Source organism: Cyprinus carpio, chromosome B20 (assembly GCF_018340385.1).
Source record: "Cyprinus carpio isolate SPL01 chromosome B20, ASM1834038v1, whole genome shotgun sequence".
NCBI classification, from domain to species: Eukaryota; Metazoa; Chordata; class Actinopteri; order Cypriniformes; family Cyprinidae; genus Cyprinus; species Cyprinus carpio.
The window spans coordinates 1208418-1235213 of record NC_056616.1 but is presented as its reverse complement, the minus strand read 5'-3'; the positions used below and the strand labels follow the sequence as shown (position 1 = coordinate 1235213).

General features: G+C 37.7%; 1 protein-coding gene across 1 annotated transcript; it reads left to right on the top strand.

Moving 5' to 3' along the window:
• The first annotated feature begins 516 nt into the window (after positions 1 to 516).
• Positions 517 to 25171, top strand: LOC109067439 (prospero homeobox protein 1-like). The gene is given in 5 exon segments (XM_042746810.1): positions 517 to 1071; positions 1073 to 2156; positions 3847 to 3954; positions 4022 to 4216; positions 22689 to 25171. Coding segments are annotated over 5 exon segments (2124 nt in total). The 5' UTR covers positions 517 to 520; the 3' UTR covers positions 22875 to 25171.
• The last annotated feature ends 1625 nt before the right edge of the window (positions 25172 to 26796 follow it).

Sequence of the window (26796 nt, the reverse complement as noted above, 5' to 3'; positions counted from 1 at the left end):
GAATATTTTGGAAGTGAATTCTGGAAGGTGATTAATTATGAAAATGTGTGTGAAATATTTTGAATTGAAATATTCACAGCTTAAATAAAAAAAAAAAAAACTATGTTGGATTTCAGGACCTAAAAATGCAAGCCCTGGAAATACAAGACATTATTATGATGGAAGTGTTGTTGATGTGTTTTTTTTTTTTTTGTTTTTGCTATTTTAAATGTTTTTTTTTTTTTCATTAATATGGAATTATTTTTAATCCATATGTTTCTCTCACTTTTCTGTCCATAGGTGATTGTGATAAAGGTGTGAAAGTTTAGGCATGTGGGAAATGGATCAGTAGAAGCACCAGAAATGCCAGACCATGATACAAATTTCCATCTGAATCGACAGACAAAAAGAGAAGAGGGTTGGCATTTTGGTGTGGAGAGTTTTTTGGTTATTTTGTCTTATAAACAAAAAGATTTTGTGATTTTGTCTGTGTCAAGTGTGGAGAAATATACTGTGTTATTTTTTGATGTGATGATCTCTTATGAGTGTGAAGCAGGATGTGCTTGAGTGCCAAGGGGCTCAGCTCGGTGAGGCCAAATCAAATGTTCTCCGCAAACTGCTTAAAAGGGGCAGCTCATATGAAGATAACATGATACCCTTTTCTGGTGCCACTATCATCACGAACCTACTGAAGAGCAATAAGGCAATGAGAGGAACAGGAGGCAGGGAGTCAGTGATCCCCAGGAAAGCAGAACCTGAACTAGTACAGGAGGACACTTGCAGCAACTCATCCCAGGAGAGCTCTGAAGAGTGTCTCTCACCATTTGGAAAAATCTCACTGGACCACTTGGACTCTGAGCGGCTAAATGAAGAGCACCTTCGGGCCAAGCGTGCTCGTGTCGAGAACATAATTCGTGGAATAAACCACTTACCAAATGTGATGGCAACCTCTATCTCTAGTGGAAAGGATTGTGAGCGGGAGTTAGAGGAAGAGACCAACATTACTGCACAGTCTGTCAGCCCAAGAGAAAGCAATCGAGAGTGGGAGAGAGAGGGAGGAAAAATTATTATCAGTAGGAGGAGGATGGCTTTGATTTAGGTGGTTTGTTTACATAAATAAGCAGAAGAATTTTGAAGAACGCAGGCAGCTGAAACTACAGCTGGAAGACATGCAGAAACAGCTGAAACAGCTTCAAGAAAAGTTCTTCCAGATCTATGACAGCACAGATTCAGAAGCAGATGGAGGGACTCTCTCAGAAGACAGTGCACGATCTAATGGGATGTTAGGTGATGGTGGCATCAGTGAATATCTCATTCAAAATTCTGTGGCTGATCGATCTGATAATGAGATAGCAGACTTGGATCCAAGATGCTTTCTGGATGAAGCGAATTCCCTGCACCGTGAACAAGTATTGCTGGATGGAGAGATGGCCAAACAGGAAGGTTCTTTGAGGAACAAAGGTTTGATGTCTATGCATGAAGCAGGCAAACGTCTGGCAAAAACCCTTAAGCAGGAGCTAAACTCTGCCATGTCTCAAGTGGTAGACACCGTGGTGAATGTTTTTTCGAAACCTCCACAGCCACCGTTACAAGTATTCCCATCACTCCCAGCAAATGAGGACCACTTTGCTTTTAACGGGGACAACCCAAACTTCCACACTGCTAATGAGAGACTGCAGTGCTTTGGTGATGTTATCTTTCCAAGCCCACTTGACCCGTTTGTCGGGGTCCGTCTTCCTCGTGCCAACGATCAGACGGAGGCACTACCACTGGTAGTACGAAAGTCTGCATCTGAACACCACCAGTCCTCAGATTCTGGAGCTCAGAATGGTCACCCTCATCCCTCCTTACACCCTTCTTCTCTTTCTGGAAACACAGGCTTCATCTCCCCATCATTCCGTCACCCATTTTCATTTCCTCTTGTGGGTTACTCATTTCAGAGCACACTTGGTGCCTCATCAACAGGATATTCTAGTAAAGACTCTCCTGGCTTAACGGATCTGTCAAGGGAGACCACCAGCTTACGAACAAAAATGGCTTCTAGCCAGCATCTGATGCTCAATCATTCTTGCTCACCAGTTCTCCCAGGAAGCACTGCTGAAGGGCTGTCACTCATCAAATCTGAATGTGGGGACCTCCGGGACATGTCAGACATCTCTCCATACTCAGGCTGTACAATATCCTTTTCCTAGTAGTAAAAGTTTTCCTTTCACTTACTATTTACGTCTTAAAAATATTCCTGGTCAGGGCACATTATTGCCAAGAATAAAGTCTTATCTAATTATTAATTAATATTTCATTAAAATGGAATTACATGCTTCACCTCTAAAATGATAGCTAATGTTGACAAATTAATTAATAGCCAAACAGCACAGGAGCAAATGCTCTTTTATTTTATGGACAAATTCATTGGACAATGGTAAGAATAACTTCAGTTTTGGGTGCGGAACTATGTGTACAAAAAATGTGATTGACAAAATGCAACTGCTGTTTTTATTGTTCTGTGTGCCAAATGCATTAAAGTGTAACTGCATTTTGTCACAAAATACTGTCACATAATTCAATAAGTCCATGAAGCTATCCAGGTTACACATGGTGTGCGATAGCTGCTATTAACATGGCAAACCTAGATGGAACCCATTTCTAGTCTCTTAATGGAATCTGTAAGTAGACAACTTTAGTGATACAATCAGTCAGAAAACATAGAAGAATAGGAGGAGTTGTGAAAATTTTTAACCAAAGTATGTTATAGACTTTTCATTCATAAAGAAAAATGGAAAATGTGGAAAATGGGCATCCGATGACCCCTTTAAGAGTGACTTTTGTTAAACTGGTTAAATAATTCTGTAATTCTTGATAGCTGTGCATCTTTCAACCAATCAGATTCAAGCATCCAACAGTATTTATTATTTATAGCTCATTTCTTAAGTACAAAATAATGAACTGTGACCTTTAAATGTAGTTCTGAGTCAGATAAACTTGAACCATATGGATTTGCTTGCTACTGACATTTTAAGCAGATAAAAGTTCTCCTGTCTTTCCAAAGTTATATTGGCAGCGGTTGAGTTTTTTGTTTGACATTCACACAAAAGGCTTTGCACTGATGTCAAAGCTCAGAGAGGCCTTAAAGGAGGTAGCTCAGTCCCCTTTGTCTGGAAAATTTGCCCACTCAGCCATTTTGTTGTCTGGCGGAGGTCAGAGCGGGACAACAGCAGGAGTGTCACACACAGTGCAGTTCCAGTGTGTGCTCTTATCTTAAATAGATTATTGATGAATGCTGAAAGTATGGAGGAAAATGCAGCATTGGCAGACAGCCAAACTGTTTCCCCTTCAAGGTCTGTCATAGTAAACCTTTATAATTTATTTGATAACATCAGCAACACTATGTAGTTTTATACTGTTTGTTTGCTTATAATTTAATTTAATTCCAAACCAGTTATTTATTTATTTTTTTGCCTTATCCTGATTCACTACAAAAAGTCTCTAATAATGATTTATTTTTAAGAATGTCGGATCAGTTTATTGTCACCTATGAAAAACTTTTCTAGCTTGCCATGCTCAAAAGAGCCTTCCAAAACCTTTACCGCTATATTTGTGTTCTGTCCCTGCTAAAACGAAGGTTACAAACACATTTGAAGGTGATATGCAAATGCTGTCTTTATCACTTTGACATCTGGAGGTTTGGGATCAGGGCATAGAGAAAGACGTTGCCCGCTTTGCCTGTAAAATGAGTTTCTGATGTAAAATATGTTGGTGTGGTGTTTTTCATGTTTTATTGAACGTGACGAGCCAACACCTTGAGTGATGAGATGATAATGTCAAGCAAATCTTAGCACTGGGCTTATTTTCCTTTATTGCTAGTGTTAAATCCAGGAGGGACTGTCCCCAAATCACCTGAAGAAGGCCAAACTGATGTTCTTCTACACGCGGTACCCAAGCTCCAGCATGCTCAAGATGTACTTCTCAGATGTGAAGGTGAGTGCAGACTGTTAGAGATTCTTTAAAACTAACTAATTCGTATTTCACACTCTTTGTGTTTTAGTTTAACAGGTGCATCACGTCTCAGCTGATAAAGTGGTTCAGTAACTTTAGAGAGTTCTACTACATCCAGATGGAGAAGTTTGCCAGGCAGGCCATAAATAACGGTGTGGCAGCAGTTGATGATATCATTGTGAGCCGTGATTCAGAGCTCTACAAAGTGCTCAACATGCACTACAATAAAGCAAATGATTTTGAGGTATGTGCTCACTTACAAACACACACACACACACACACACACACACACACACACACACACACAGATTTAACTTTGGTTCATGTTAAATGTCATCTGTTAGACAGCCATTGGTAAAATGACTTCCTGGAGAGTGTAACCATTGTGTAGTATTTTCAAATCATTGCTTTGTTTGAACGGCCCATTTCACACTCTCCTGAACATTTGGTGCATTGTGAGTTGCAGTTCATTTATAATGCTGTAATGCGATGCAGTGCATTATAAATGACGGTAGTGTATCACAATGCCTAATGTATTGTGAAAAGGTCGTGTTTATATGAAACAAACACTATTTATGTGTTTTCATGCAGGACACACAAAGACAGTAATTACAAATATAAGGACATAGTCCTTCATCTGGGTAACTAAAAAAGGCAGAAAAACTAAACCAAAGTCTTAATAAGAAATGATTCAATATTAAAAGGAGCAAAACATGTAACCTGAGCTCTTGTACTCATGGTGAAAACATAATTAGCTTATTATAAAAACAATGGAAAGTTTCTGCTGTCTTCACTATAAAGAGGGTGGTAGAAGACGTCATTTTGCAGCAGAAGAGTGGGACAGAATGCTGTGGAAGGGTTTGTTTGAGTGTGTTTATAGGGGAAGGTGACCTGTCACTGCTGAGTGTTTCTGTGGCACAAATGTGCTGGAGTCATGTGATAGAAATCTACCCTCTCCTTCTCACTGCAACAGAATCTCTTCATCCCTCATGCATTTTCTGCCTCCACAGCCCTTAAGACTTAATTTATGTTTGACTAAAAATAATGTAGATATCATTGCTAATTTATTACTTAGACAATAGTAGACACATATCAAATATGTCAAATTAATGAATCAAGAGGTTCAATTATCTCAGTGATCTAATTTTTCTTACCTGTGGCTGTCCTTTTCTAATTTGACTGAACCTAAGAAATGGTCATTCTTTTACACACACACACACACACACACACACATACAGAGACACAAGTCACACTGTTCTGGTTCCAGGAACTGCAGCAGCACTGTTATTTACATAAATAAATAAGGAATTTGCAAATAGTGCAGAGATCAGTATACAAATCTACTGTTAGCTCCGTCACATGCTTCATCTGTGTGAAGACATGGAAGCGAATATGTTTTGCATGTTAAGGATTTTCTCAGTAGGTGTCTAAGAGATGGGATTGCTGATTAACACTTTGCTTAGGGAAAGTATGCCAAGCCATGCAAATCTCACACACAAATCAACCGCCTTGACTTTTACTTGTGTGTGTGTTTCTAAGTCTGTGTTTATCCACTGGAATGACAAATTGTACTTCTTGTGAACATAAGTGTCCCTTACCAATGTAAAAAAAAAAAAAAAAGCCAATTAAAATCAATTGCAGGTTGCAAATATTGCCCTTTAATGAAAAAGTTAACTTCTGACCCTGTTTGGGTCCCTGAATGAAGTAACTAGATGCTGCTTCACATGCTAGAGTACTGGAAATTTTTACTATGGGTTTTTATAATGGGGTTTTTCAATTAATGAGTAAATTAAAGGTTTGTGGTAAACATAACTTGACGGCACTCTACAATGTGAATTACAAACATAAACATAATACATTAAAAAAATTATGTTTGTATGTCACGACATAAGAACATTTGGGGTATGAGTGTGTGCAGTATCTTTTTTGTCGAACAGAACATCAAAGTTATGTTAACCACCCACCTTATTTTACTCATGAATTGGAAAACCCCATTATAGAAAACCATAGGAAAATCTTGAGGCAACCAGTTGCGAATTAGTCTCCTGGGTTTTGAGATCATGGCTGCAGCACTCAAGGAACTGCACCCAAGAGTGACGACTTCTAAAGCCTGAATGCAATCATGCCAGTAGCGTAAACACACTTATATGAATAAATACAAATGCATAAATAAATAATTACCATTAATATCAGCCTTGAAATGGTGAAGGAAAAGATGCCAATGAAACTAAGTGGACTTTTTGCAAAAATGGAGCACAACCTGACATGCAAATCGACCATTTTGGACACAAGCTGACACCATGCATTCTACAGTATACTGTAATAGTCCTTTGGTTTTGTGCAGTTCAGCTAAATGGTGTCTGTCAGGGGCTGATAAGTCAATTTAGGTAAAGGGCAGAATAAGACCATAAGGATAAAAGAAATCAGCCTGAAAAGTGTAGATGGGTCTGAATGTGATATTAAGGTTTTGTCATTTTTCCGATGTGTCAAAACATACAGTAGCTCTAGCAGTTATTGGAAGATGTGAGTCAAGCTTGCTGACTGTCCTTTTTCAGTGTATTTATGTTCCATTTTCAGTGAGAAATTGTGCTGAATTCAGGATTCAGATTTCTAAAGTGATATCAGTGTGTTCTTTTAGTTGTTCCACACTATTACCTGAGGGTGAAACACAGTCTTTTGGATATCCACACCTCTGACCTTGAGCAGTCAAGGTCTCTTTAGTGCAGTGGAAAAACAACACACTACAGCTTCAGATGTATGACTGAGTTTTGTCATGTCCCAAGATCCCCTAGGCCTGGGTTCATTATTTGTCTTAATCAGTGCTAGAGTCAGTGTGATTGGACCACCACGGTGGGACACAATAATCAGATTAGTGGTAAACCTTTTTTTTTTTTAAGGCAGACTGCATACAGTGGATAGTTATTTATCATTACTAACACAAAGCAGTGACATTATTTCAAATTTGTCAGTATGAAATGCATTTACACTACCAAACAAAACTTAATTCTGGTCATTTTATTTATATGAATAGTGCTACTATATAAATGTGTGATGTGGAACAATTTTATCACACACACCCTGAAAAAACATGCCATCATGACACTGTGTGAAAGTGAAATGCAAGGCTTAACTCAAGGCCAGAGTTCAATGTGTTTACTTTCTTCATCAAGGCTCTCAGTTTGATGCCTTGTTTCCAGAAAGGCCATCTGTGAGCCCTCAAATCAACCAGACAAACAGAAAGACAGTGTGACCGAACACTGTATTATACCTGTGTAATTCCCAGCTGACATGGGAAGTGTTCTGGACAACATTCCCATGTTGGTTGGTTATGGATTAAACGGAGCAGTTTAGAGTGTGTGTGTGCAGTTCATGGATTCTTCAAGTATATCGCTTCCTCTATCTCTCATGGTCAATGTGTGTTTGGTGAGCACAGATCAAATAAAAACATGTTCCCAGAAGAAGACTGAGTCAAAGTACTGTCCTCTGTACACTTTGACAAGGTCAACTCCAAAGTTTTGGCAACTATTTTTAAAGGAACAGTTAATCCAAAATTAAAATTCTGACATTATTGGCCAATGCTCTGACATTCCAAACCTGTATGCATTTTTTTTTTTTTTTTTTTGCATATTGTAAAAGAGGAAGTTTTGAAGATTATGCTATAATGCAGTGTTAAATATCTGTCTCATTGGTTGGTTTTAAGAGTTCAGAAAGCTGGTTATTTTTTGGACATTAAAATACAGTATTTGACTAAAACAATACACAGACACACACACACACACACACAGACAGATGTATGTATTAGGCAATATCACACAAGTAGACATGACATATGGCTGTATATCGGCTGAGTGCTGTAGGCAATCACAGCGTGCCGATATACAGCCATATCTTACGTGATATTGCATTTATAAAGCAGTGTCTGTATACCAAAAAAAATAAATAAAAATAGAGTGTCTTTAAAAGCCCTCTTTTGTGCAGAACTACTTCCTTCCGCCACAGATTCAAATCTCAGTTTGACAGTTTAACAGCTGAGCCCAAGCCTCCGTTACTAATTTGACAATGTCACTTTAGAACTAGTAACGAAGGAACGTTGATTTGCTTCATTAAAAGCTTATTGCATTACTACAGTAAAAGCAGTGTATTATGTGGAGTGGAGTATTATGAGAGAGAGATTAACTGAGCAATCATGATTACTTGCATCTGATACAGCATTGATTTTTCAGATCAGTCTCATATTCAGAATAAAACGCTAGTTTGAATGTTCGAAAGGCTCCTACTATCCAATCCAATCCAATCCACCTTTATTTATAAAGCACCTTAAAAACAACAGTGTTGACCAAAGTGCTGAAAACAGTCTATAAATAAACAATAACATACAACAGAAGCACAACAAAAATAATAAAACAATAGATAAACATAACAATTAATGCAACAATAATAATACAAAACTAGAAAGTCAACCCCTCAAACTGAGGTAAAAGCCAAAGAAAATAAATAAGTCTTAAGATGGGATTTAAAAACAGGAAGAGACTCAATCAATCTGATGTGCAAAGGCAGCTCATTCCAGAGTCTCGGAGCTGCCACGGCAAACGCACGGTCACCTCTGGATTTTCGTTTTTAGTCTTGGGGACGACCAGCCAGTGCCTGGCCAGCTGACCGGAGCGCGAACGAAGGGGGGTGTAAGGCACGAGCAGATCTGACAGGTACTGGGGGGCCAGGCCATGCAGACATTTAAAACAAATAAAAGAATTTTAAAATCAGTGCGAAAAGTGCACACACTCACAAAAATAGCTTGTTGGTCTAACTTAATAAAATTATGACACACATTTCCACGCATTTAAATTGATTTATTTGAACTTAAATTAAGTTAAATGTACTGATGAGTAAAATTCATGCTAATTGAATGAGCTCACAACAATTTCACTGGACATATTCTGTGAATGTTCCCTGAACATAATTCACTCTTGTTGATCCAAGCAGTGTTGTTGCTATTCATACTGGTTCCTTTGTGCAGAGTTGCGTGAGTTTTATGCATTTTTATGAAAATAGAAAGGCCTGTTAGAGTTTAAGGTTTTAATGTTTAGTTATTTGTTTATATGTTTAGTTCAGACAACATAAATGTGTTTTTTTTTTTTTTTTTTTTTTTTTTTTGGTTACCATTGTGGTGAAAAGAGTAGAGCTTGAGCTTAGGTTGTCAATAGGTGTCATACACACATTTAAATGTTCTATCATCTGTTTGTTTTGGTTGTTAGGGGTGGTGATGATGTAGATTTTGAATATGATGTTCTTGTTCTGGTTCTGAGTTTGAGTTTTTTAGACTTTCATATTTATTTTTATGAGAGTATAACCGCCAGCATAACACTTTCAACATATGCAAGTAATGATCATGTAAAAATGTTCTCACGACAGTAGCATAGTTATAGCTCTTTCAGGACATTAATACAGTTACAGCATTATACTTCACCATAATGGTAACCTCAAAAATAATCATTAACATAAACTCTTTTAAATGTCAAAAAAATAACTAAACAACAAACTTTAATATGTCTTTCCCTTTAGGGTTAGGGTTAGGGTTAGCCTTACCCTTTAGCAAAAACACATTAAACAGCACTTAATTTCAACATTTACCCTCCTATGCAAAGCATGCTGGGAACTAGAAATCCACTGCCCAGCATTAGTCAATGCAACATAAATGATTCATGTAGGCCCTACTTAACTTCAATGGTTTAAGTTAACATTTTACAAATGTAATTTCATTTAACATAATAAAATTGAGTGTAAATGACAACTGAATAAAAAACTAAAGGTTTATGTTGTTTTAGCTTATTTTATTCAAGTAAACTGAGCAAACAACTAAAATCATTTTTTGAGTGCAGGGAGCCAGTGGAGGGATTGGAGGATGGGTGAGATATGGTAAAATTTTCGAGTTCCAGTTAAAAGACGAGCAGCTGCATTTTGGACTAGTTGTGATCGTGACATAAGTGATTTGCTAATACCAGTGTAAAGTGCAGTACAATAATCTAAACGAGTGTTGATACACTGTAAAATCCAATAGTTTACCTTACTTAGAATTTTAATTAGTTATCTTTACTTAGTTGTTATACTGACTAGGTTTTATTAAGTTTCAGCTACTTTCAAGGCAAATAAAACAATTTACTTACTGTTTTGAGTGACACTTACTTAAAATATTCAAAGTAGCCACAAAGGAACCAGTGACATTAACAAACCAGTGAGAGGCAGCAGTGCACTAATATGTTGCTAATTGCCGTTTTTTTTTTTTTAGCTCACCATTATATTGATTAGTGTTCCCTTTAGTTGGGCACTTGAAACTTTTTGTTACTATAATTTTTCTCTCTGTTAATGCAGCAGTGCATCATGAAATCAGAGTTATTTTTTAATTAAAGCATTTTTTTGTGTGCATTTAATAATGACCTATTTGAGATTTTATTTTTCATAAATACCTTGATATGTTTTTTATATAACTCCTTAAATAGTGGGTGGTAATATGCTGAAGTCACACACAGACTTAAACATTCATCACGCGAATCACAACAATGGTAACAATTAAGTTTTTAATTTATTTTCATTAATTGTAACAATAGCCATTTTATTTGCTCTTTTTGTTGTGCTACTACTGACACAAGACAGCAAATAAAATTGGCAAATAAAAACAACAACTGTAAAACAAAGCAACTGCATTAATTTATTCTGCGCAATGCATTCTGGGAGTCAGTGAGTAGCTATACTAAGTCGTGAGTAAACCTAAATGAAAGGATCAAGTAGCCCCTACAGTTCTTTTTTAGTTACTAGAACTCTTGTGTAAGTTAACTATACTAACTAAGCATTTGTCAGTACAACATACTATTCCTATTCACTTTACTTAGTTTTTTCAAGGCAATCAGTTTGCATACTTTTTTTAAGCAAGCCCAGTTTATTAGATTTTTACAGTGTAAAAGCATGGATTAAAATTTCAAAATCATGTCGAGATAAAAACCGGTTTTACTTTGACTATTTGCCTCAGCTGAAAAAAGCTGGTCTTCACCACTGCACTAATCTGGGCATCAAGTTTTAACCGACCATCCAACTCGACTCCCAGGTTTGTAACCACAGGGCTAATATCTCGGGTTAGACAACCCAAGTCAACAGGACTTGGACTATCCTTCATCTGTTAAGGGTGATTGCTGATGACAGTGCTGCTCAGTGCATTTGCTGCATACAAGCTGTTTTTGAAAGAAATAACTTCCTTTTTTGAAACTGCACTTTAGCATTTTTCAATTTAAAAGTTTTTACTGCTGACACACACACACACACACACTAATACGTACATACACATACGTTTCCTAATACTAAATACTACTGTTATTTATGTAAAATATTACTGATTGAATAATAATATTTAATAAACAATAACAACCATCATAAAAGTTGCTAGGCAATTCAGCCAAAAGTTCAAAGGCAGCGCTCTGATATACAGCATTGAATTTACTTAAACATGATGAGATTTTGCCAAAAGTACTTGCTCTGGAACAAAAAATAAATGAATGAGACCAAAGCCTGCCCATTAGATTAAGCCAAAACTAATTATAACTTATGTTTAACCACTATAGAGACAACAGAGCCAGCGGCAAATTCCAGAAGATCCAGAATGGCTGCTGACATCTTGGAATTCACATCTCTGAAAACGTTGAAGCAAATTTTCAAATAGAAGTCCGAAGTTCAAACAAGTACTAAAAAGCTCTTAAAACTACATTCCATGACACAAAACAGTATTCTTTTTAAAATTATAGTAGATTTAGGCATCCGCCATGACACTCGCTGTGAGAAAATATGGCAACTTCGGCAAGCAGAGTGATACAAATGGTGAAACGGCTGTTGGGGTTCTGTTGAACTCTAATACCAACACTCTTATCAGCCAATCAGATTTGAGGACCAGGAAGAACTGTTGTATAAATAAATAAATATACACTCACTGGCCACTTTATTAGGTACACCTTGCTAGTACCGGGTTGGTCTTCAGAACTGCCTTAATTCTTCGTGGCATAGATTCAGCAAGCTGTTGGAAACATTCTTCAGAGATTTTGGTCCATATTGACATGTAGTTGTAGCATCTTTTTGATATAAGAAAAGAAAGATCGCTGAGACAGGAAGCGTTGTTATCATACGTGTAGTTTACTTTCTTAGGCTGTTCACTTGCCTCATGGCAATCACACAGGCTTAGCTTCTTGTTTCCTTTCACGTGCTTACGTGCTTATGTCAGAGTTGTATTGTTGAACATAAAACATGGAACAGGACTACATGCAAACACTACATCCCTCTGTAAGTCGCACTTTTTTTCATAGTTTGGCTGGTCCTGTGACTTATAGTCAGGTGCGACTTATTTATCAAAATTAATTTGACATGAACCAAGAGAAATGAACCAAGAGAAAACATTACCGTCTACAGCCGCTAGAGGGCGCTCTATGCTGCTCAGTGCTCCTGTAGCATACCCCTGAAAACATTAACTGAAAACAACTGAAAAGTGTTAACTGAAATATTAACTTAAAGACAACTGAGAAAGACTGAATGCAAACAAAATGCCCCCCAAAAAGAAAATCCTATTCTGCAGATTACAAACTGCAGGTAGTAAAATATGCAGCCGATCTGATAGGTTACAGGAGCACTGAGCAGCATAGAGCGCCCCAGTAGTGTTGGGCAAGTTACTCTGAAAATGTAATCAAATTACTGATTACTCCTTTTAAAAGTAATCACGTTACTGTTCTGATTACTTTATTTCAAAAGTAATTAGTAATTAGTTACATTACTAGTTACATTACTTTTTTTTCTCCATGAAATTTATGAAATCCCAGCATACACGCTTCCGATAAATATTTGTTATCAATGCATCAAGTTTCACAGAACACTTTTGTTTTTAACTAAAGTAAGCGGCTGCTGCGTGCATGGTTTATATGGCATGGAAGAATGCCAGCAAAGAGTGCTACATTTAATCTCTAAAATACATCTCAGCTCATCACAATCTCACAAAACTCTGTTATGGCACAATAAATATATGCATAATGAATCTCTCATGTCTACAATTCGTGTGTTATAATGAGAGGATTCGTGAGCATGCAGATTTGTTCATTGCATTGCTCAATGCCGCACACACGTGTATAGCCTAAATAGAAACTCTGCATATGCTTGCGCCTGTTAATCGTTTATATTTAATATTAGTTCATGTTGCTTTTGTGCAATAGATGAATAACAATTAATTTGTTTTTAGATATTTTATGTTTAGATTTTTCTATTTTGCGGGAGTCCCATGAATCATTATATTCTCCCGCATCCCACACACACACGAGTGTCTGCCTACTCGCATCAGTACTCGCTCATCTTGTCCCGCGCCATGCGCTGTGCTCTGTTGCGTCGGGTCTCGCAGGGGCAGGTCTCTGATCCACTGGCACTTTACTCAACAGTGTGTGTGCTACATCCTTTTTACAATCTCTAGATTATAAAACACTGCATTCTGTCAGCAATGTAACATGGCAGTAACGTGTAGAGACCTCGGCTTGTAACTACAATCTAATTACTATTTTGAAAAGTATAATGCATTAGATTACTCCGTTACTAAAAAAGTAATCAAATTACAGTAATGTGTTATTAAGTAATGCGTTACTGCCCAACACTGTTGACATGATAGCATCACGCAACTGCTGCAGATTTGTCGGCTGCACATCCATGATGCGAATCTCCCATTCCACCACATCCCAAACCTGCTCTATTGGATTGAGAACTGGTGACTTTGGAGGCAATTTGGGTAAAGTGAACTCATTGTCATGTTCAAGAAACCAGTCCTAGATGATCTGAGCTCTGTGACATGGTGCATTATCCTGCTGGAAGTAGCCATCAGAAGATGGGTACACTGTAATCATAAAGGGATGGACACAGTTAGCAACAATACTCAGGTACACAGCAAAATCCCCAGTGTTAAATTTAACACTCTGAGAGTGGACTCATATAAACACCGAAGTAGTGTTAAAACTAACACTGAAGCAGTGTTAAAGTTAATGAGATAATTAGGTGATTAATTGAGTGATGATTGACCATTATTGAAGACACCTGATGTTAACAAGGCAGAATCACTAAACGAGAAAAAACACAATTTGTGTGTCACCATTATAGTGGTCAGTGTTTGCTTTAGTTGGGATCTTGACCCTTGACTTTTTAACATTAAATTTTGTTTGGCTGATATAACTGAGTTTTATAACAGACAGATAAGCTGAGAGTAAAAGTCATCAGGTTGTGATGATTATGTTTTAATGTAATCATTATGTGACCTGAATCCACTGAACTCATTCAGAGTATTTTCTCTGAATTATATTTCCTTGATTGAATATAACAACTTTTAATGCCACAGTGAAAAAGTCTGTATCTGCTATACATTTTGTAAGGGTCGCTTGCAAACTGTTCTGATTTCTTTTTCAAGATTTATTATTTTAGGCGCACACAGACATCAGGAATCAGTGTATGAATCTCAACAACGGTGACAAACAGCATATTCAGATAAACAGATCAACTCTGAACATCACAAAACTAAATACTAAAAACTCACATAAAAACGGCAAAAATGATGAGTTTTTATTGGCTATAACATGCTTTTTTTTGATGGTCACCATTGTTGTGATGCTCACTGCTGATTCTTGATGTCTGTGTGTCTAAATAAAAACTTATTTATTAATTATGTAGCTGTAACTTTTAAAAACATCTGTCTGATTAGACCAAAATGCAAGGTCTTGTATTTTTCATTTAACTTATGTAATAAATAAAGACAATCAAACTCAAGTATTCAGACCCAAAACACAACCAACAACACATGACCACATTTCCTCTGGTTTGTTTGTCTGTTGTAACTCAGTTACCACAGCCACACAAAACCTAAAGTTAATCACTTAAGGGTCAAGATCCCAACTAAAGCTAATACTGACCACTATAATGGTGACACACACAAATTGTGATTGTATTCTTTGGTGATTCTGCTTGTTAACATCATCAGGTGTCTTCAATATAATAGTCAATCATCACTCAATCAAACACCTAATTATCTCATTAACTTAAACACTGCTTCAGTGTTAGTTTTAACACTACTTCGTGTGTTTATATGAGTCCACACTCAGAGTGTTAAATTAACACTGGGGATTTTGCTGAATACTCAGGTAGGCTGTGGCGTTTAAACGATGCTCAATTGGTAAGTATGTAAACACTTGATTGAAGCCAACCAAAAAAGCATTTGAACTTACAGCTGAAATTTACAGGATGATACTGTAACTCTCAGGGTTGGAGACCCCGGGGCTAGAGAGAAAGAATACTAAGAAATACTAAGATATAAAAGTTGAAGGGACACCTAAAGCAGTGGTTCCCAACCACAAATTTTTTTGTTATATTTCTTGTTCACTCTTTGCTTAAATCCATCCCTGCAAACAAGCCTGCACTGGCCCTTTACAGGCCCACTTAGGGCTGCCAGTGGAGGGCCTCTGAGAATTTGCTCATTGGCAAAACGTTGGCATCTTAGCACTGGCCCTGAACGGGCAGCCCTCACTTAGCCTCCAGGAAGCCTTAGCACTCTTTAATTGAAAATAATAAAGTTTGAGAAGTCACCATTATGAAGGTAAGCACTTGCTTTAGTTGGGTTCCAAATTTTTCTCTAGCTGCTGTTTCCCATGAAAACCTAACGTTGATAATAACAATAGTAATTAAAGCTGCAAGCAGCGATGAATGGGCCCTTGCACCCGGGCTCACCGCCAGCGGGTGGCTTTAGTAAAACAGTAAACAGCGGCATGCATTTAAAGTGGTAAATATAAGAGGAATTTGTCAAAGTCATTTATGTGTGCCAATATTTCTGCTGACAGCTGGTGGCGCTATGACTATAACTGTATTTTGGTATGCAGATTTCTTCAGTCCAGCACTTTTATCAAACATATGAAATTTAGTGCAGATTGAACATGGTATGTTTGAGTTAGTATAAAGCATGAAGTGTCTATTGCCAACAGGTTTCCAACATTTTGACTTCTGAGGCGTGTGCAAAATTTTGTGCCTTTTCGAGCCTGTTTAGGCCCTCAAAAATACAATTCATTTTGGTGGAAGAAAATAAAAAGAAAAAATAATAATAAACGGAGCAGATACAAGAGGGTCCTCGCACCACCGGTGCTCGGGCCCTAATTATTACTATTGTATTCTGTACTTGTTCATATATTTGCACTACAACACAGCTCAAGCTCAAAACAGCTTTATTCTCCTGTTGCCATGTCTTTTTGCAAAAACATCGACAAAATCTTCCAGGTTAATGGCCCGAGCTCTTTCTGACTCTACACTCAAAAATCCTAAATTACTTTTCATCAGTCTTTCATCACTCATGGTGCTTCTTAGGTAGGTCTTAGTTCGCTTAAGCACAGAAAAGCTTTGCTCACAGGCTGCTGTGCTGACAGGCAAGGCAAGTGTAATTATACACAGTTTAAAAAACTCATTAAACACCTCTTTGAAAGGCTCAATAAACACTGTCATTTCTAGTAAATTGTCTGTTGTTTTTGATGCATTTTTCTTCTTTCTCATAATCAGTCTTTTTAGCTAAGGAATCTCATATGTCAGGTCATCAATGCTGCAGTTGTATTTTGAGGCAAACACAGAAATAGCATCTTGACCACAGAATGTTGGGCTGGAAGGGTTTACAGCCTGTATTCCAATCAGTGTCACAATTGTCTTTAGAAAATCTTCTCTTTAATTCGCAGAGCATCAAGGACATGTATGAATGTGGATGTATGAAAGGTATCTTTGTCCATTTTCATTTGTCTTTTTACTACTGGAGAGGATACGTACTGTCCGTGTAGTCTGGGGCTGACTTTTACTTAGGAGTTAAAGGTGAAATGTTGAACTGTTGAGCAAGATTCATGCTATTGTCCCAGATCTGCTCAAAGTGTGATTTCTGTCTATAGTCATTAAAAGTCTCAATAAGAGAACCAACAAGAGCAGCTGCAGTGTTAGGAGTTAAAGGTGAGGACTGTAAAACATCAGACAAGTGTTTTGCATCTCCAAAAGCTTGAGATTACAAGCAGCCCAACAAACTTCAAATCAATTTGAGCTTACAGGCCACGTGCCTCAACAGCCCTCTCTCCATTGGGATCTTGTGAAATTTCTTCAAGTACTTTGATGATAGCCGGTAGTCTGTCTTTCACAGTTTAACAGGCAAGATATCAATGCGCAGCAGAGACTGTTTTAACAATGTCCACAAGTACAAGAATTAGGCAATGTGCATCTATAGTCATTAAAAGTCTCAATAAGAGAACCAACAAGAGCAGCGCTAATACCCCAGATTTTTTCCCACTCATTACTGAGGGACCGTCGTATGCTTGGCCTACTAAATTATTTTTGTAATCAAGGCTCTGTTAGAGCGGCAGCATCCAAGTGTTGCGCAGCCTCAAAAAGTAGTAAGATTTCACGCACAGTGAAAGCTTAGTAGTAGTAACATCTTAACTCCATCGATATTTGCTCCTTCTGACTCATATCTTTAGTTTCATCAACCATGATACTGAAACACTCACTTTCTTTAACCTCCTTAATTATAGATGAACAGAACATTTCGGCAAGACAATCCAAAATTTCATTTTGTGTCCCGTGACCTGTGTATGTTGCGTTGTGTTGTGTTGACATAATGTTTAGCGATCAATTCGATTATAGCAAGGAAATTACCCTTATTACCATCCGTATCTCTGTGGCCTCGCTGAGCTATATTCTGTGTTGCTGTAAGTAGCAATACCTCAGCAACTGTCTTTATATATTTACAATTTGCCTTGACCAATTTATCATATTTATTACCTAAAGAGCTCAGCAGAGAAGAGCTGGTTGTAGCTGATCTTTTATACTCTGTCCATGCTAGCATTGCATTGTTGTGAGATTCTGATTTTGTGTGAGCTGAAAACCCTCTGTCTTTGTAAGTTACCTTTTTCCAATTTCAAAAACTCTCAACAGGTGTAATGTCTGAATCACCAGAGTTTCGGAAGACTATAGTGTCTGCAGGTATAGCAGTAAGCAGAGTCCACTCTGAGGGTATTCCAGCCATTTGTGAGTCTTAACCCATTCTGCTTTAAAACAGCATCTTCTATCCCCATGGGTGGTTCTTGGAGAGAGCTTTAGATGAGGCTGTTTAGGATCTCTTGATTTTAATATATCTATAATAAAGAAAAAAGCAGTATTAATAGTGAAATTCCTGTAGCACTTTATTTTACATTACATGTACTTTTCTGGTACATACTGTACATGTTAAATATATTGTACCTACAGTCAAATGAGTGGTAACACAAGGTACTTACCTGAAGTGTATGCACATGGTAAGAAATAAGAAACACAGCTATACTTAACAGTTGTCCATGCATGTTAATTAGTTTGTACATACAGACAAGTGTGAGCAATAACGGTCACTTACACTTAGTGCCCGTACATGGTAACTTATTAGATACTTTGCTGTACTAACTAATGTATATACATGATAAATGTGTAGCACCTACAGAAAATTGTTGTATTGTGTAGGACTGTTAATGCTAAATTGCTCTCCACAACTGTGCTTACAAAGTTTGAAGAACTGGTAATTCCTGTGTAATGTTTATGAAAAATGCTGCACTTCATTTTACGGTCCTATTTCCATATACTTACTATGTGCATACTGGTGTATGTACCTACTAATTAATGTACAGAAAAAGTTGTGCGGTACTCAAGTTGGGGGGGTGGGGGGTATAAACATGGACCAAGGTACTTATTGAGTAATTGATGGTAGTTGCCATTGCAGTTTGGAACTTTGGAAGTTGGTTGGGAACATGGCAGTAACTGTGCAGCACTGCACAGTGTTAATATTTAGCAGGTACAGTCCTTTTAAACAAGGATTTTTACACATGACAATCAGGAATTGCAAGTGCAAATACAAGCCCGGTAGCTACTGTATAATTCCAAAATGAAATCTGTCTACACTAGGGCTGTCACGATATTAGATTTTTTATATCACAGTTATTGTGGCCATAAGAATTCACAGTATCGATATATATCTTGATATCTATAGAAACCGAGGGGGGGGTGGGGGGCACAAGGCTCTGGCTTTCTCCGTCTTCTTTGAAGCTCCTATGAAATAACAAGAGAGAAAATGCTGTCAAGTTCAACAGTATGATGAATAAATATTAATGGTAACACTTTACAATAAGATGTCATTTGTTAACATTAATGTATTAACTAACATGAATGAACAATCAATCAGTCTCATCAATAATGGTCAATCATCACTCAATTAATCACTTAATTATCTCATTAACTTTAACTCTGCTTCAGTGTTTATTTAACACTCCTATTTTAACACTTTCACACTCTTGAGTGTGGTCTCACATGTACTCCCAGCAGAGTTTATTTCACTTAGGATTTTTTGCTGTGTACGATCAATTACTCAGTAAGTACCTTCGTCCGTATATACCAAGTACAGTATGTGTCTTGTTTGTTACCACATAATACCCCATTTCTCCGTAGTTACATATTTACCATTTATATACCATTAGTAAGTATAGTAATGTGTCTTATTAGTTACCATATCCTCTTCCAGATCATGCCTGGCTTGTCTGTCTCTTCCAGCTGCTGCCTGTTTGTCTCTTCCAGCTGCTGTCTGTCTGTCTCTTCCAGCTCCTGCCTGTCTGTCTCTTCCAGCTGCTGTCTGTCTGTCTCTTCCAGCTGCTGTCTGTCTGTCTCTTCCAGCTCCTGCCTGACTGTCTCCTTCAGCTGTTGCCTGCCTGTCTCCTCCAGCTGCTCCTGTCTGTCTCTTCCAGCTGCTGCCTGTCTGTCTCCTCCAGCTCCTGCCTGTCTGTCTCCTCCAGCTGCTGCCTGTCTGTCTCCTCCAGCTGCTCCTATCTGTCTCTTCCTGCCTGTCTGTCTCTTCCAGATCATGCCTGGCCTGTCTGTCTCTTCCAGCTCCTGTCTGTCTGTCTCCTCCAGCTGCTGCCTGTCTGTCTCCTCCAGCTGCTCCTGTCTGTCTCTTCCTGCCTGTCTGTCTCTTCCAGATCATGCCTGGCCTGTTTGTCTCTTCCAGCTGCTGCCTGTTTGTCTCCTCCAGCTGCTCCTGTCTGTCTCTTCCAGCTGCTGCCTGTCTGTCTCCTCCAGCTCCTGCCTGTCTGTCTCCTCCAGCTGCTGCCTGTCTGTCTCCTCCAGCTGCTCCCTATCTGTCTCTTCCTGCCTGTCTGTCTCTTCCAGATCATGCCTGGCCTGTCTGTCTCTTCCAGCTGCTGCTTGTCTGTCTCTTCCAGCTCCTGCCTGTCTGTCTCCTCCAGCTGCTCCTATCTGTCTCTTCCTGCCTGTCTGTCTCTTCCAGATCATGCCTGGCCTGTCTGTCTCTTCCAGCTGCTGCCTGTCTGTCTCTTCCAGCTCCTGCCTGTCTGTCTCTTCCAGCTGCTGCCTGTCTGTCTCTTCCAGCTCCTGCCTGTCTGTCTCCTCCAGCTTCTGCCTGTCTGTCTCCTCCTGCTGCTCCTGTCTGTCTCTTCCTGCCTGTCTGTCTCTTCCAGATCATGCCTGGCCTGTCTGTCTCTTCCAGCTGCTGCTTGTCTGTCTCTTCCAGCTGCTGCCTGTCTGTCTCTTCCAGCTGCTGCCTGTCTGTCTCTTCCAGATCATGCCTGTCTGTCTCTTCCAGCTCCTGCCTGTCTGTCTCTTCCAGATCATGCCTGTCTGTCTCTTCCAGCTCCTGCCTGTCTGTCTCTTCCAGCTGCTGTCTGTCAGTCTCTTTCAGCTCCTGCCTGTCTGTCTCTTCCAGCTCCTGCCTGTCTGTCTCTTCTAGCTGCTGCCTGTCTGTCACTTCCAGCTGCTGCCTGTCTGTCTCTTCCAGCTCCTGCCTGTCTGTCTCTTCCAGCTGCTGTCTGTCTGTCTCTTCCAGTTCCTACCTGTCTGTCTTTACCAGCACTGTCGGTCCTCCACCCTAACTGTCTCATCACCTTTCTCAGAACTTACAGACCTTTTGCTGAAGAAGGTGGATATAACGACTGCCTTCCTCTTCATTTTGAGTATTTATCATAAACCCTGCATTTGTGTGTAAATATGCTGTCAGTGCTTAATTTACATATTTTCTGTTTCTGTAGTCAGACATAAATTAATAAAATAGTACTCGTCTGTCTGAGTAACAAAAAATAAGTGCAGATGAATCTACAGATGAACTACATTCATGTTCATATATCTAAACAGTAACAAGTTTTTGGAAACACTGTTTTACTAATTCAATCACAAGCAAGCTACTGTCTGATCAGTTGAATGTGGTTTCCTCTGCCGGTGTTTCAGGACACCATTTGCTGCACAGAGTACGTTAGATGAGGAGAAGGACTATCCTGCATCGGGAAAGCAAGACTTTGAACTTGCGGGCAGTACCAGAAATATTTTCTACTAATTCACGAGTTCACCATTACATTTAATCTGATAGCAAATAGTAAGCATATTTTGGCGTGCTGTCCTGGGGGAGGGCTCCGAGCCTGGAATATGGCCCGAACACAGAGAACTTCCCCTATCCCTAATGTGGGATAAAAATAGATTAGGAGTGAAGAGTTGGGGTGGAGGAGGGATGCCTGAAAACTGTCACAGGACAGAGGTAGGTAGGCCGCATATATATAAGTATTGTGCTAGTTAGGATGTTTAGCTAAACGAGTTGCATCTGTGCCAAATTGGTTGATTATCTGATCGTGCTCCTCCCAAACCTTTTTAATAAAACATCATATAAATCTGTTTTGTCTGCAAATGCCGCATCACTGGTTTGTGTGCATGTCTCTCTGTCTGTGTGACGTGAAAGTCTGAGGGACTGTGTGAGTGACAGACAACTTTTAAAACTGTTGCGGAGGAATTATGGTGGGCTGGACACCATATCTAATCAATGAATGGTAAACACTGGCAAACTGTTCTACATATGTGACTTTAAGTGCCAATGATAGTGCATCAAATCTGCACTTATACAGATCGACTGATGGAGTAATATTAATCTACAGAAACTTAAAACATTGTAATATATGAGTTTGACACAAGTTTTATATTACATATGAAAACTAAGTTTTACTTAAATTGTAAGTTTCCTCTCCCACGTTGCTTGCTCCTGTCGAATTTGAACAGTGTATGTGAGTGTGTAAAGTTGCCGCAAAGCACGTAAAGAGGGGGAGGGGTTGAGAGCGTATTCCACAGTAGCACATATCAATCATACAACTTTATTATACTTATTTTTAATATAGCGTATCGTCAATATCTGTGTTAATTTATAAAATAAAATTATTATTCTAAAAAAACTCCACTCTTTCTGGTTGGGGGAGCCAATGGGGTGGCCAGTGTCATTTTAGGGGTGCCCCCCCCACACCCGCCCCCTCTGCCCCCTGACAGTAATCAGAATAATAACTTCATTGAATTATGTTCTCCTGACAAACCTCTTCACACTTGTTTACATGTAGTTTTCCATTAATATGAATATTTTTAAGAATTGGGGTGGGTTTAATACTTGTATCCTGATATACAACACAAAAAAAAACTTAAACACAAATGCAATAGACCTGTATATTTTAATTTACCTAATTCAAATGCAAAAGGCAGTGTTATAAGAGTATTCTGATAATTATGTGGTGGATTTAGAGTTTCTATGATGAACTAACAGTTAACACTTTTAACTTCATGGTATATTTAACTTGCTCTCCATGTGTGTTTTGCAGGTCCCTGAACGTTTCCTGGAGGTAGCTCAGATAACATTGCGTGAGTTCTTCAGTGCTATAGTGGCTAGTAGAGATGTGGATCCATCATGGAAGAAGGCCATTTATAAAGTTATCTGCAAACTGGACTCTGAGGTTCCAGAGATATTTAAATCGGCCAATTGTCTTCAAGAACTCTTGCAAGAGTAATGTGTTAAAAACTTCATAGAATTTTTTTCAAATGTATATTGATAATTTGAGATGCAGGATTTTACCTGTTTTTTTCTGCCTTTTCACAATTTAATGTATTATATGAAGTAGCATTATATTTATTGTTTTTGTTTTTATTTTTTCATTGGGTAACCTTTACTGTGTCTCTCTACAGTCCATGCAGGCTATTGATTGTGAATCTCACAGTCCTGGGGCCTCGATTACAAAATGTGCATATACACAGATTTGATTTTAGAGTGTGCATACACTAAAATACATACCAACATTCAAATTACAGAGGAAAAGTGCTTAGTGCCACATCAGGGTATAATCAGATGTATGCACTTTTCCTTGTGGTACAGCCAGAGTTCTGCAAGTATTTGGATATGTAAGCAATTCTTATTGCTCGCCATACTCAAGTAAAGGATTTGGACATTGACTGATGCTCTGTTAGATCAGTGGTTCTCAGTTCAGCCTCGTTCAGACTGTCAGCTCAAATCCAGTTTTTGTGCATATCCAATTTGAATCCGATCATATTTAGATCGAATAGCTATCCGATTGTGAAAAGACCAGGTGTAAATGCCCTCCGAAAAGCATTCGAGACGGATATAAAACGGATCGCTCAAACCACTTCAGGAGGTGGTCTGGGATGCATTCCAGATGAAACTGGACAAGTGTAAATGCATCTAGATGTTGAAAAAATCTAATTTGGACTGACAATCTGACCAAGGCATCAGTCCTGGCGACCACCCGCTCTGCATATTTTGCATGTTTCTCTCATTTAACAAACCTGATTCAGATAACAATCTCCTGTCAAGATAACAAGATCCTTCAGATAACATGGCCCCTACACAGTGTTTATTGCTCCCAAGTTTACTTTACTTCGGAACATTCATTCACAGATTTTCACTATGCCACTGCCTGCTGCATCTTCACACACAGACTATACTCATAAGAAGTGTGACTTAATATACCTCATACAAATTATATATAATAATATACCAAATACAAATTAAATTCATGTCTCACACTCTTTAAAACCCTATGAATGGAATATATTTGCTCTCTTCAAATTAGAATCATGGTGTTATATCCTGTGAAGTCCACGCCACAGGGCACTAACGGTCAAATAGTATAAACGTCTGACATAATAAGAGATACATACAGAGCCGGGGGTCATGAGGATTGATGATCAAATGTATGACAGTTTCTACGCAACATTTTATAAAAGAGGCCCCAGGGGTCTAATTCTTTGTACCTCACTTAATACATCTGAAATGATTTGACCTGTGCCAGATCTTCTTGTTATAACTGATCTCTGGCTAATTTGTTTTTTTTTTATGAATTTGCAGATTTGATTTAAAATATCTGGATTAGGATTAGGAGATTACGGTGCACCCTGTTGATCACAAAGGGCAAATATGTTTATAATCAAAAACCCTGCAAACAAAAACCCTTCAAATGGCAATGGTGACATGAGCAAATATATATAAAATAACTCTGCTTTGCTGAAAATACAGGATTGTGTTAAATACAGTAGCTTAAACATTGCCACTGAATCAGTATGTAATCAGTGACACTGATTATATACTATATCACTGTAAAAAACTGTGCTATAAAATAATGGTAAAATACTGGTAGCTGTGGTTGCCAACATTGTACTGTTAATTTACAGCTCTTCATTGTTACAGTATGTTACGGTTATTATACCATGTGGTAACTCATTTCATTTGGAAACCGATTGTTTCAAACCATTCAAGTTTAAAAAACGAATGTTTATATGGTGTTAGTACAGTGAACTTTTTTCATTTGAGTACACTAAGAAATATTTCTTACTATAAAACCACAAACACAAAGTATAATAATAAAGCAACCAAAACATGACTTTTAGTCAAATCTTCATGGATTGTCATTAACTAGCACACATTTATATACTAAAATGCTTAGTAAAGAAATCATCACTGTATTACAACTCCACACTTACTGTCTTTTAATAAAGCAGCAGAACATCAGTGTTTGTGGCTCATCATTGACTGAAGCACAGGCTCTAATCTCCAGCACAATGGTGACCCACAAAACTACATTAACAGATCTCTCTTTTGTAAAAAAACACATTAATACAGTTCAGTTCAATATTTACTCTCTTTATCAGTTTGTCTATAAACTTTTTTCTATGAATATTCACTAATATTTCAGTGAAATTAACTTGTTTTGTTTGGTAAATCTGACTTGTGTTTTACTGTATATTGCTGTTTTTTCCATGAATTAAACTGGCAGCTTTGGTTGCCAACATGTTACTGTTTTTCTACAGTTTTTTGCCACAAATTAATTACAGTTTATTTCTGTTAAATTATGTGTCATCCTGTTTTTCTTTTTCTTTTTTCATCTTACATCTTTAACCCTTTAAACCTCACAGCAAAATGCTCAGTTTTAAATGAACACTTATAATGTCTCCAAACTACAGAGTGAAGCAGTGCTCAAGGTAATGAGATAATTTTGTGATTAAGTGATGATTGTGCATTAGTGATGAACACCTACTGTTAACAAGTAGAATCACTGAAGGAAATATATACAAGAAATACAACTGACTTCCAGCCACAGCCTTGGATGAAATCAACTGAAATAAAACCTCTCATTAAATCTCTCAAGATCTGATTAAACAACTCCTAAAACAGCATTACCAGCTTCACTTATTACCAGATACTGATCACAACAAAGGTTTGAAAAGAACTTTTGTAGATGTCTAAAAAAATATATAAAGCCAACCTGTTTTACAATAAGTGAAGCTGGTAATGAATTTTTTTTTTCTTTTTTTTTTCTTTTTTTTTTTGTCGATTTTACAAAGGTTGGGTTTTCACTTTCAACCAAAATTTCACATCCACAAAGTCCACATCTAAGTGCAATGTGAAGCTTCCTGCTGAAATATTTATTAGAATGTTAGGATGATGTTCTAATAATGTTACCAATAAACATTTGTAGAATGTTTTTAGGGAATGTTATCCTACATTTTAGCAGGACATTTTGGGATTAAACATAAAACTTGCCACTGAAAACATTCCCAGAACATAAAAAAATTCTAGATGGGTGGTTGATGAGGCCAAAAAGAGTCTATGAACTACAATACATTTTTTATAGCACAATGTGTCATTGAAACCTTAATAAAATAAGTCAATTTATCTGAGATCAGTGAATTGGCACATTGTGTTTCCTCTAAAAGATTTTCTACATAAGCTTTGACGGGTAGACCAGAAAGGATCACCCAGGGGGCGATATAGACAGGTTGGTATTCCACACCTTAGGTTGACACTAGACTTTGAGGGGATTGGGAACGTGCTTTTAGCTCTAAAATGTTTAGCTCTAAAATCAACTACACAAAACATTTTAGCTCTTTTACTTGTTTTTTTTTTTTTTTTGTTTGTTTGTTTGGGGGGTTTTTTATGTCAACTATCACTTTTACTCTTTTACTTTTTATTTTTAATTTTTAATACTTTTTATTTTTTATATTATACATTTCATATTATTTTATTACTTAATTATAAAGTCAGAAGAACAGACTGCAAGAAAGCAGGTTTTAGGAATCAGTGGTCTGGCCTTGCAATTTAGACTCCTAAAAAACACCAAGCTCTCCATACCAAAAAAAAAAAAGAAAGAAAGAAAGAAAGAAAGAAAGAAAGAAAGAAAGAGAAAGAAAAGAAAGACTTAACACATATTACACAGACACTTAATATTTAATGCTGTTCGATGATTTGTACATTGCATTTAATATATTAAAATTTTTTGCAGATGGTTTGTATTTGTTTTTGTTAGATTTTTTGAGATGGTTTTGAGTTGGTTTTGATTTTGAAGCTTTTGTCAATGGCATGAAGAATTTATGCAGCGTTTAAGTTTTGTCAGGCATTTGGTTTAGTCTAATTAAAATTTT